This window comes from Pseudopipra pipra, chromosome 3 (genome assembly GCF_036250125.1).
Source record: "Pseudopipra pipra isolate bDixPip1 chromosome 3, bDixPip1.hap1, whole genome shotgun sequence".
Classification (NCBI taxonomy): domain Eukaryota; kingdom Metazoa; phylum Chordata; class Aves; order Passeriformes; family Pipridae; genus Pseudopipra; species Pseudopipra pipra.
Window position 1 is genome coordinate 107,328,129 of NC_087551.1, and position 13,428 is coordinate 107,341,556.

General features: G+C 41.0%; 1 protein-coding gene across 2 annotated transcripts in view; it reads right to left on the reverse strand.

The window, feature by feature from the left end:
* Positions 1–3,653: 3,653 nt before the first annotated feature.
* The window catches only part of LDAH (lipid droplet associated hydrolase), a 116,819-nt gene continuing 107,044 nt past the window's right edge, over positions 3,654–13,428 (reverse strand). For both annotated transcript variants that reach the window (XM_064650626.1, XM_064650628.1), the window contains one exon: positions 3,654–6,827. In XM_064650626.1, coding sequence (XP_064506696.1) covers positions 6,636–6,827 — 192 coding nt within the window. In that variant the 3' untranslated portion in view covers positions 3,654–6,635. The remainder of the gene's footprint in view (positions 6,828–13,428) is intronic.

A 13,428-nucleotide genomic window follows, 5' to 3' on the forward strand; every position in this document is an offset into this window, starting at 1 on the left:
ACTGTCTTCCTATGCAGCCACAGTTATTTTCCAATAAATAAACTCACAGCACAGTGAGTGTTTGTGATGTATTTATCATCAAAATGTGCATCCCTTTCTTCCTTGTGTTCATGAATTCAGTTCAATTGCCTTGACTGCCGTGGGTCTGGTAGTTTCCTGTTAGGTATCACTGGTACACGATACATCACTTGATGTACCTGAGAGATTAGGCTGCTAATTACCATGGCAGAAAATGCTTTATCAAAGTTTGCTTTTCGTTGAATATTGGTTTTTATTAGTCCATTATTCCTGGTTTCAAAGTATTTTTTTAATAGCTTTGTAAAGCACCCTGTGACATGAAATCCTTTTGCATTTATAGTAGTTGAACTTCAGAAGTTCTCTGCTTTTATCAAAAAAGCAGGGAATCTGCAAGATGAGTTTAATCCATCACATTAGATAAGTGTGTCATGCACGTTGAGAAATGGGCTGTCACATAGTGACATGGTCTTTTTCTCACCTGCTTTCACTGGGACATTACAGTGGCAAACCCAGAAGTTTGAGGGAGAGTTGCTTTAGTACATTCTCCTGCAGTGGACATACCAAAATGCCTTGGAGACAATGAGTGAAGGTAATAAATAGGGTTGTGACTGCCTCTGCTACATCCCTATGCACACGATACTGAGAAGATGCAGGTGTGGAGCAAGGCACATTTGGAAGAATGGAAGAAGTCTTCAAGGCATCAGGTTATGTGTTTTAGACATAGCAGAGCCAACCTCAGCTTTCAAGACCCAAGGGAAACACATGGAGAACTGAAAAGAGACATTTGCCTGAAGGACTTAATTCTTACAAGACTGATATTTTCTAGGCTGTCCCTTCCTCTTAAGCACACCCACAAATATATGGCTCAGTTGGGGTGAGGCATGGTCATTTCTATTCCCAGTGGCATGTGGAATGACAGACCATGCATGAGTCAATTTTTAGGCAGTTTTCTGCATCCTCACATGCCCATTTATGGTCCCACTGGCTGAGGGGATCTTTCAGTACAAGTTCTCCAGTAGGCACGCAGAGGGAAGCAGGATGGCATTTGCCTCCATGTGCCCCTGTCCACTCTATGAGCAGTTTTACAGGAATGTGTTATCTTAACAAGTTATTTTCAACAGAACACTGAGGGATGAGAGCAAATGGTTATTCACAGACTTCCCACCATGTCTTCACTGAAACCAGTGGGAGTGGTGGGTTTGCGTTCAGTGGAGACAGGTTTTTAGTCCACAGCACTTCAGACTACTCATGTAATTGACAACATAAACTAGTCAGTTTATATCTGAAGAGAAATCAAAGGCACAGCAAAGACAAGGGAGATGTTCAAGGTCACAAAAGGGTACAATGGAAGAAAATGCAGACAATTGTTAAAACAGGACATGGCCTGACTTGGACACCTGGTGACTTTAACCCTAAAGCAAATGCCTAAGTCCCTCAGGTAGTAAAAAAACAAGTTGGTGCCTTCCAGGACCTCAAGACAGAGATCTGGTACCCCCTACATTTGGATATCTAAGTTAGACCAGACAGGAAATTTAGACATCCAGTTTGGGAGCACTGCTTTATGAACTGCCAAGCTCAATTTTGCTTGGAGCACCAGTTTTCCTCTTAGCAACTAATCCAAAGCCCAGTGAAATTGGTTTTAATGTCTGTAATAACCTCAGTAGGTTTTGGACCAGGCTTAACTGAGGCCTCTCATGTACCATCCCACACTGTTCTCCATAACACAGCCCAATCCAGAGGTGCTTGGGGAGATCACTGGGACATGTGCTGGTGTGAGGCTCAAGTGCAGTCCCAAAGTATTCTAATAGGAGAACTTCATCTTGTTTTCAATAACCGATACTAGGCAGGCATGTTTTCATTGCTATGAAAACAAATCCATAGGAATCCATCTGCACTGGACTGTCCTATTTTGGTGCAAACTAGTAAGGATACGAGGATAAAAGGAAACTCATGTCTTGCACGTAGTATTTTTGTACTGAAGCAATTTGTTCATGTCATGGCCCCTCTGTTGCCTGAGTCTCAGTCAATCAATCACTTGGGTCTCCCTAAGCCTATGTGCAATCCTGTTGACTTTATTGAGGCAGTACTGGGGCTGGGTCACTCTGGATGATTAACATCCTGTGGGTTTATTTGTGGGTGAGAATACTGTTATTTCCTAATAAACACAGATGAGTTGCAGTACCCCCTGCATGATGAGAGCAGATGATGTTAGCAATTCAAAGCATTTATATTCTGTAAATGGTATTCCTGTATCCTGCGAGTTAGATTGGAATAGCTGGATCCTTATCAAGGGTGCCTGTTAGGGAAAAGGAGTAGCTGAGTCCTGACACTGGGAAAGCCTAATTTTTTCCAATTCCAAGCCACCTCACCTTCATGGATTTGTCCCAATGCATGAAGCACAGTGTATTTCAGAGCTTGGGGGCTTTGAGATGAGTTTGTTGAAGATGTTCACAAACTGAGAGGTCTGGGGGCACCCCCCACTGCCTCTTTCAGTGTGAATTGCATTAAATAGGATGGCAAAAGATCTCCTTCAAGTGTCTGACTGGCAAACCCTGCAGTCAGGTACAGTCAGTCAGATGTTTTAAACAAAATCCTGTGTTTTATCAGCTGCTGCAAACTACTTTCCACAACACAGCTATTTTCCTGCAAGCACGTTCCTGCAACAGGCAAGACCTAGGCCACTGACTGTCAGCTTAAGCACTCTGAAACAGTTTTTAATCAAACCTCTCCCTGCTGGTCCATCTGAGCACACGTGAGCCTGTTCCATAAGTTCTGCATGACGCTACTGAGAGCTGTGCTTGCTCCTGGCAGCTGCCTTGTGCTGTTACTGCTGTATCTGCTGCTTGTACTCAACCCCCATCAGCTGTTCCAGAAATATATGCTGTTTTAATATTCCTGGTCACTCACAAACGCTCTCTGGATTCTTATTTTGTAAATGTGCCAGGAGAGAGAACATTTGCCTGTAAGTGAAGAGCCTTAGAAACTTATTGTAGTTGGGAGTCTGAGCATGACCTGTGACACAGAGTAAAACAAGTCTCTTGGGTCTAGTAAGTTTATCCAAACTCAGTAATAGTTTGAGTGACTTTATTAATGATAACACTGAACATCTTGTTTAAAGTCTTTGCTGGCAATTAGCTAGACCAAAGAAAGGGATGGGGAGTGGATGTACATATAAACCCATTTTCTGTAAAATAAATACATAAATGACCTCAACTGCAGAGAAGAGATTATCTGCTGTGGCTCATGTATGCAATCTGTCTCCATGAGTCAAGAATCTGGTGTTTAGCTTGGAGTCCAACTCCAAATTCTTCACCATAAACACTGGGCAAGCACTCATCCAGCTTCCTGAAGGGACAAACCTCACTGATCCATGCACTCTATAGCTCATTCAAAGCAGCAAACACAGAGCTGGAGGAAGCAAGGGGAAACACTGGTTGATTATTTTGGAGGGGCTCTGGATAAAAATGCTTAAGCGAGTCAGGTGCCTACCACCCACGGATTTTCTGTGCACTTGGCAGATGTCAGCATCGCATGTGAAATCTGGGGTTTGGAAAGTATTTTTGTAAATTTTGTATGCATGAAGTAATAGAGAAGGTGAACTAGGACTAAACAAGTTATCAAAACAAAGAATCAAGTTACATTTTACCATAAATGTCTTTATTTTTGTTATTGGAGTTGTGTACTTTTAATAAAAGGTATCGATCTAGCAAAACACTTGCACATGAGTCAAAGTCATTGAACTAGCAAGGGTTACTTGTGTGGTGAGAATTAAGCACAGATGTGAAAGACAGAGATTAGGTGCTACAGCATACAGTCAATATATTTGTGATAGGTTTCTCAAGAACTCTTAAGTAGTCTAAAATAGGCAAGACCACACTGTGTTTTCATGGTAAGTTGGCACATTTGGACCACAAGCACTTTTGACACTCTTTGCCTGGGGTGACGGTGAACACCACAGGCTTCAGAGAAGATGGATTCTCATTGTGTGGGATCTGCTTCTCTTACGAAATACAGCTGTGGAAACTAGACCCATGCATTTTTGCAATGAATAGAGCAGCAAATTTTCAGATCTTAGCCTTACAGTAACAGCTCCTAAGAGGAAGGTAGCAATTGAATCAATATGGTTTTGATAATATTAGAGAAAATTCATTTAAGAAAATTGTAAGGCATTCTCCTGCAGTAGATCTGGTCATCATTGACCAGACCTAGTCCCAGTTTAGGTCTTAATGCAGTCAGTAGGATTTATTATAATGGATTAACAATTGTATAAAAGGCATACACAAGTCAAGTATTGCTAAATTAATTCCTCATACAAAGTATACGAATAATGCACTGTAAACAACTGCTTCTTGTAGGTGCTTCAGTCCCCAGGCTTTAATAGTTGCTTATCATCTTTGGTTAATACAAGATTTCGTCTGGTCTCAGGAGATCCACTACAACAGCTGAACTTCCACCGAGTCCTTGCTCGATTCCTTGATTCCATACACTTTGAAGAACACGTTTTATTCAACCAGCTCAACGTGTAAACCAAAACAACCAAGTGAACTGTAGTTTTCTATGTTGCTGACATACAAACGTGCACATGTATATATATGTGTGTGTGTGTACATTTATATATCTCCACGTATGTGAACGTGTCCCCTGGCTCTGTCCCAGGGAGCACCTTGGCCAACAGAAGCATGGAGCATCTGCCCCAAGGCCGTCCAACAGGAATGATGCCAACATCTGGGGGCTATTCAAACACACACAGACACAGACAACTATGGATTTCTAAAGTGAGAACAAGGATTATGACTGAAAATGGACCTGTAGAAAGAAGGAAAGTCCATGACTCTCCAATAAACAGAACTAGTTGCATGGGCACAGTCCCTTCACTTTGAATCTGCCCAGTTCTTCCTCACGCTGCTGCAACTGTGGTCTCAACATTTCTGCCTCACTTATCTGTACCATTTCATCACGTGTCAGTGTAATCAGAAAATCCAGTGGCTAGTCCCAAAAGCTAAACCAGTTTCTGATACAAAGAAGGTCACTTAAATCCACTGTCAGTCTGCAGGTTTGAAAACTCGTCCAAAATATCCAGAAACTGAGCTCTATCATAGGTTGCTCTAAATATCAGTGAAAGGTTCAGGGGGGGTTTAGAGAGCAGTGTAAGGTGTGTGCATAATTGTGTAAGAAAAGTAAGTGACTAATCAATCTTTCTGCATCACAGAGAACATTCTCCAGAATCATTCTCACCGGTACCACATCAAAACTGTTAATAACTCATGTAAGGTAGATACCCAGTGCATCATTTAAATTCATCTGTTTGCAAGGGCAGGATCTCCCCTGACTATACTCTGTAGTGTTTTGCTTATTTATAAATGTCTCTGTGAACTCCGCAGGGAGACTATTTCACAGGTTCATGGCTAGAAAGCTTTTCCTGATTACACTTGGCTCTGATCCCCTTACTTGCATTGTTTTAATTTCTAGCTGTTGCCTGTAACTTCTTCTGTTATCACAACTGGTACGATGTTTTTTTCTATTTTTTTGCCATTTGTAAAGGAGAGGGATGAACAACTGTGAGGAACAGTGAACTTGTCAGCAATGTGCAAGGGTCTGGCTCTCAACATTAACATTTCATGTCATGTCACGGGTGCAGCCGTGGCACACTAACAGATATTTTCTGATGGTGAATTTATCTAATTTGTGGCTTGGCAGAAAATTTCATACTTCAGTCCTTAGAGCAAAAAAATGAAATTTAGACATGCAGCAAAACTGGTTTAATTCTTTAAAGTTGCTGAGCAAGCACTGTTCTCATGGACTTCATTAGGAGAGCTAGGCCACCTAGAAGTTGTTATACATGGATTCTGCAATCCATTTTAACCTTTTAATACTGGCACTTTTGATCAGTGTCCTTTCCAGTCTCTACAGTCAATTGAAAAATGAAACATTTGGCCATGTTCCAGACAAGAGCTCCTCGTGTATTCACTGGCTGAGCAGCCACAGTTACCTTATGGCATTTTTAATACCCTGTGGAGTCCTGGAGGCACCTAAACCCCTTGTGAAAATAGGAGAAACTGCACATCTCCTCTACACATCTCCTTTGTACTCATCCTGAACTCAGCATGACCTTGGACTGACCACCAACACCATCTGACCCTGAGGAGACAATGTCAGGGTTGCCCAGGGACCTTGGGCTGTTCTGCCTGTCATGCACTTACTTGGTTTACACGGATGGATGAGACACATAGAGAGGGCCAGGTCTTTCACAGCATACCAGGATCCATTGTCAGAATCCTCCACATCCCTGACAGTTCTCCAGCAGGTGAATGAGGTGGTAGTAACTCAGGTACAATTGTACCAGTGTTGTCTAGAGCCCTAGCAGACAATAAAAATTCCACCTTTTGCCAAGTCCTGCAGAGTCCTGAAGACACAGGACAAAACTACACCCGCACCGAATCAATAAAACTATACTTTGGACCAGCCAGTTTCTCTTTAACTTTCTCTAAAATATCTCAATAGAAAACAAGCCATAATCTATAATAAACTGAAAAAAAATAGGACAGACTCTCTCACAAAAAAAATTACACGTTCACAAAATAATTACATCGTTTTCTTGTTAATCACTGAATCCATGCTTATAATTTGGTCAGATCATCCTGTAGCCAGTCTGTGATCATGGCAGCCATCTCCTTGCTGGCATCCAGCACAAAGGCATGGCGGAGCCCCTTCTCACAAAGCCGAATGTCCCCATCTGGAAAATCCATTTTGATCTCATCGTAGTAGTGCTGTGGACACCAGCTGTCTCCAGTTCCATAGTAAAAAATCAGCTAGAAATCAAAGCATAGCAAATAATTAATTTGCAAAGTTACTGGTGGAGCAACCAACAGATAATAAGTGATACTTCAAGTCCCAAGATATACCATGAGGGATAGCAAATTGGTAGTTCTTGGTTGCTTCCAAGTCTGCAGTTATAATGAAGACAATTAAATGCCCTGTGACTCAGTTTCCTCATCTGTGAAACTGGGGAACATGGAACAGACTTAATTCTGAAAACAGAGATCTGCTGAGGGAAGCCTGGCTGCCTTAAGAAATTTCTTATTATGGATCAAAACATGTAGTTGTCCATGGAGTCCACCCCTAACCAGCCCAGTTGCTGTTTTTCCCAAGCTGTTAGCTCCTTTCTGTGTTAGCTTTCTAACTATTTAACCAAAAGCAATGACCAGGGACATCTTCACCTCTATCACGTTGCTCAAAGCCCCATGCAACCTGACCCTGACTGTTTCCAGGGATGGGGTATCCTCAACTTCTCTGGGCAACCTGTGCCAGTGTCTCATCACCCTCATTGTAAAAAACTTCTTCCCTGTGTCTAGTCTGAATTGATCCTCTTTCAGTTTAAAATCATCGCCCCTTGTCCTATCACAACAGGCCCTGCTAAAGTTTGTCCTCTTTTTCTTACAGCCCCCCTTTAGGTACTGGAAAGTGCTCTAAGGTTTCTTTTCCAGGCTGAAAACCCCAGCTTTCTGTCCCGTCTTTGTGAAATGCTGCTTGTGTGGAGTGAAGGCAGCTCCCAGAGATTGATGGGCAACTTTAGTTTGGGTTCTAATGTGAATAAAATTCTGCCAAAGTCCATTTTGTTTTCATCTTGCCCAAATAACCTTGGTGGATGACATACATGAAGCAGGGGCTACAGGGTCCACCTAAATGCAAAACTCATAAATTCCAGGCAAATATCATATTCAGTGAAATGTCTTTTCTCTCTGTTAGAAACACTAAATGTCACATTTTCCCAAGTCACCACTTCCCCCCATTTTCATCTCAACTTTGCATGCTATAGCTATGTTTTTCAATTTCCATAAAGTATATGAGGGGAAAGTGGTTGTCTGGGAGAGAGTAAAAAACTATGGATTTAAGACTATACAAGAACAAGATTAATGACAAGCAGTCCTCATATTAAAATGTTTGAATGCAGGTACCAGAAGGATGCTGATTGCTCAACACATCACACACACAGCTTGGCCCAATTCCATTACTCTCATTTGTTTCATATTTCATTTCTGTACTTCAGTGAAAAATTGAGCATTACTAACATAAATTAGGGGTTTTCCTTTCATCACAAAAATCTTCAATTCCATAATTTTTGTATGGGGAATACAAATAAAGGGACCCACTGGGGTAGAGGCAGGCTAAGAGCCCAGACTGCATTTCACAAAATATTACAGGTTTTTGTCTAACTTACTTTTCTCTTGTTGAAGCTTACCCAAATCTTGTACATTACTGACTATGGGCTGTATCCAAAAGATCTCAGTTGCACAGACACCAACCCAAGTTAAACTTCTACATATCCCATGTCAGCAAACATTATTGGTTTCCTTTGTCACTCACTAATTGCTGGAAACAAGGTGTGTCATTTGCTTTAGCAGAAAATTTCTTTTGATCTTGCCTTTCATTCATCCATCACAGGATGTCACACTAGCAAAAGCTCTTCAAAAAAGCCAATGTAAAATGGCCAGCTGCTTTCAGGCCTTTTGGAAGCCAACCATCTGACTGAATTACATTTAACCCTGGGCTCTGTTACCAACAGATACAAAAATAAAGATTATGAAACGGAGGGAAAAAAAGCAATGGAGCAACTCCAGTTTGAGTAGTTCTTGAATTCATTAGGTTTTCTGAAAGGCCAGTTGCAGAGTCTCATTACATAATGATCATTAACAAAAAGATGAAAAGCTATTTACAGTTACAAAGGTGGATAAAATACTTGGCTTAGTCTGCATGGACTGTGAAACGGGCTGTTCTCCAGGTAAGGTTGTAAACTTGAGAACTCACAGATTTGGAAATGCTAAATAGAAGATTTATGTGCATTCTTAGCTTGCCTCTGGTATATTTGCATTACAGTTTAATCTTTCACTACATGATCCAAAGGATCCTTGACTCGTTCAATCCACTGACAGGATGATGTTCAGCTGATGAGCTGCTATTTGATAGTATTTTTCGTTTTAAATTCTGTGTGTGGTCTGAGGATTTATTTACTACATATTTCATGGTTTACAGACAGAATTTATTTTCTTTATGCTCTGCATTCCTCTGGCACACTTCACTACAGGATCTGCATGCTCACATTTATTAATTTAGTTTTGCAACACCTTAGTGGCCATTTTTATCTCCATTTTGCAGGTGAGGAGCACAGAAATTAATGTAAAACTACATATATTAATTTGAAAGCATGTAGTGTAGTCTGAAACACCTCAAGCTGGTTTTCCAGTGTGTGCAGCATTACACAGAATTGACTATACTCAAAGGACAGCACTCCTGGACTGCACTTGCAGGTGCTCTGAAACACTGTCTATCTGTCTGCAATACACATTTCAAGGTCTTAAATGAGATACTCAGAAAAGTGAGAACAAACTGTGGCCATCTATGAAAAATATTAATGACTTCACCAAGAGCCCATTCTTGGATGTGAAATTTACATGCCTTTACCATGAAGTTATTCCCTTTCATTTCATACAATTCCCTCTTTTTTTTCAACAGGCATTTTACCCCTTCCACCACAGATAAGGTAGGAGTTCTTCATCCTGTCTTCTTCATTACACAGCTCCTTTGGTTAATGAAAGAGGAAAAAGGAAAATGAAAGCAGCTCTGAAAGGATACAGAGAAGGCATCTGAAATGAGACTGGTGCTCCCTAACTGTGAAATGCTTGGTAATGCAATGTCAACTGGTTTTAGCAAAGCTTGTGTACACAGACTACCAGGCTTCGAGGAGGTAAACCAAAACCCAGGCATTTACCATGTGGCACCTACATGTCTTGTCAACAGTGTCAGCACCTCTAGATTTGCTGCTTTAGGCCTCTGTCCCTTAAGGTCATGGTGTAATTAAAAGAAATAGCACTGTCACTTTCTGGCCAGAGGAACATGGGACACTTTCCTGCTGGGTGTCACACTGGAGGTGTCCAGCACAGAAATCAGTCATCTAGTTTGAATATGTAATGTGTTTTTGAAGCAAATGCCAAGATTTTCCAGATTTACAGTACTGTGGTTCACATCGTGGAGGGTCTCAGAGTGTATGAACTCCTTTCAACTGAAACTAAAGCAAAAATGCTCTGCAGGATCAAACTTAATGAGCTCAAGTCACCAATGGACATTCAGTCCATGGGACCAGACAAATGCTGGGTAAAGTAATAACGCTCTGAGATGCCTACACTGGGAACATCGGGTCATCACTAGTTACTATTTATCTCTACAGTTCTCTTCTATTGTGCTGTTCCTATTCTTAGGGCAAACAATGCCAATGGCACTTGATGAGAACAGAAGCAATAAGATTTTGGAAATTTAGGTTCCATTAGCAGCAAAAAAGGGCAGAATATTTACCAACTACTGGCCTTGCTGTCCAGTCGTTTGTCCACTCTCTCCAAATTGACTTCTTCTGTCTTGTCCTTTTCTGGTCTCAAGACTGCTCTAAACCCCCTTTGGCTCATTATTCCAGCTCAATTCTCTTTACCTCATCATTTCCAGTTTCTACTCTGCTTTTTATTCGAGTCCCACACACTTGCCATGCAAAGTCCAAATTTTAGTCTTCTGGTTTCTCCATCCCATTCTGAGTCTGAATTCCAACCCTAGCTGCTTTTTCTAGAACCTCTATTCCCAGTGCTGCTCCTCAAACATCTAAATACAGTACCTGTATTGTGGTGTTCACATGTGTACCAGGCATCCAAACTTCCATCACAGAGTCAGGAAAGATGGGCTCAATAAAGGCATCAGTGCTTAGAAAGCTATTCAGCTGACACAGCAAGTGTTTATTGTGAGTGAAGCTGCACCTCAGGCTCCACTAAGAACTCAATTGCCCAAGTGTGGGTACCTACTGCCATGTGAGGTGCTCTAGATATCTGAGGCACCTGCATGAGACTGGCAGGTATGACAGGTTAATTTATAAGAGACTCACAACTTTTTGGCAAAACAGCTGGAGGCCAGGTGGGGATATTTCACAGTGCCCAAAACTGAACCAGAGGTCTACATTTAAGGACCACATTCCACCTTGATTTCTTCAATGGATTTCTGTTGACTCTACTGGGGTCACCTGCATCTCTAATGCTTGCTGCACCTTTAGGTTCCTACAAGTGTACTCATAAAGCACAGTTCAGGTGCCCATACATAAATATCTAGCCATGTTAGTTAATGCTTGGACTCCTTCTCCAAGCCAGGAATTGTTAACATGAGAAAAGAATGCATTTTCCCCTGAGCCTTATTTGTAGATATTGTAGAATCCTTTCCACTGAAATAAAAACAGACAAAGTAGGATAGACACTTGTGTCATATATGCAACTAAAGTTTGGGTATGTTATGACCAACTAAGTAAGAACAGTTTTAAAACAGGAGACCTGGGGGCCTTGATTTGACGTTACAGTCATTTTGTCTGTTCATTTCATGTGCAGATGTTGGTGTGCAGGCATTGTCTGTGTGCCTATGCCTGCACATCCAAAACTTTAATGTGCTTCTTAACTGCCAATAGAATTCAGAACAGTTTTCAAAATGCTTCCTTATTAATGGTTTATGCAAAAGAGCAGGACTGCAATCAAGGTTCAAATTTTCAGTGATCCAGATGTTGGCCTATGAAACCTGACAGCTACTTGACTGCCATTCGTGGAGTTGAGGGTCTCCCTTTGAATGACAAAATGTGTCTGCTCTTTGCCTGTGTCAGACACAGACATGAAATACACAGACTTTAGAATATCACCAACTTTCCTAATATATTAAGACAGAATAATTTCAGACATATTTAAACAAAAGTTTCCAGAATCTAAATCTTCTCATCTTCATTTGCACATCAGGAGCTTTGCTATTGCAGCAGGCAGGCAGGTATAATTAATGAACCATGTGTAACCAGAGGCACATGGGATCTCTATCAATTGTAGGGAACACTGGCATGCGCTGTATGGTTTGCATGGATCTATAAAGTGCATATTTTCCTGTGGACGGTGCATGGCTGTAAAGACATTCTGAGTCAGCACAACCAATGCACCAGCCATGGAAAGCTGCTGCCAATCTAAGCATTCAGAAATGGTGAGTCAGGCCCCCAAAATAATGAGACTAGCTTAAAAATAAACAGATTTGCAAAACAATAAATAAAAGATTCTTTCTATTTTCTTACGGGCTTAAACTTCTCAATATTTGCATTTTTTTAACTTTTCTGCCATGAGGGCGAGAGGATTATTTTTATTCTTTTGCAATATTGAATGCTGAGACTTCCAGGTATTCCTGACTCAGAAGGGAAATGGCAGCTTCCACTGGACATGAGAAAGACTTTATGATTCCTGATGCAATATCCTGCTTGCTGTGAGTGACTGAAACATGTCCTCTTTCAGGATCTGATGAGAGCAGAGTAAAGGGGATGTGGGCTGTCTTTGCTGGTCATTTCAATACCATGTTTGAAATAGTTGTGCAATTTCTAAATTTCAAATAGTTTTAAAATAACAGTAGTATTGTTGTAAGTTGATTTCCATTAAATGGCTCAGAAGTATGTTCAGCCTTAGCTTCTGTAAAAAACACGTCTGAGTAGGGCTCAGCCTCGTACCCTGTAATATGGTGTGTGTACTCTGACACTGCACAATGATGGCAGCTGCTAAGTAAACATCAGAAGAATCTGAGATTTGTATCAACAGGATGTTTACATTTTAAAGAGTTTCTAAGAAAATAATAAAGATTTCCTGCAGTTGACTCCATTGGCACTTGTTATAGTGTGTATGACAGTTCACAAAAGTATAAATTACAGAGAGATTTCTTTTATGCCTCTTCTGTAACTGTCATAGAGCAGCACTGAAAAAGAAATCAAAAAAGTTAAAAAATATTGAGTTTCTTCTATCTCTCTGGAATTCGTTACATGTTACAACAACTTTAGGATCTTATTACATGGCCAGGCACCACTCCAGCTGATGGCAAAGAGCGAAGGTCTGATCTCTGTGGATATAAACGAGCAGCACGGGTGCAATAGCAGGACTGCACCAGTGTCCTTGCTGAAATCCTTGTCTCTGATACACTGACATTTTATCAGCATTACTCCCACAGGCATTCACTGGTTGCCACAGCAGCTTCTCTCTGGGTGACATCTATCAACAGTAACCAGCAAATAGATTCATTTGTTCTTGGATGAAAACTAGTTTAAAAGGCATTAGCCCAGAATTAATTTTAGTTTCAATCAGGGTTTATAGAAAATGACCTAGCTTCTCTGGAATTATGAAAGTGTCTCCACCTTATCCTGCTAAAAGAATAGGATAAACGACATGGGAACACACTGGTTTGGGACACGCTTTTTTTTTTTATTATTTGCTTTAGTTGTACTTTGGCTTTACTAATGGGAATTCAAAGAGCTGGCATTGCCCTAGGAAGCCCTAAATGCTTTAGGATCTGCTCTTCAAGACACCATCTCTCTCCCCTCAC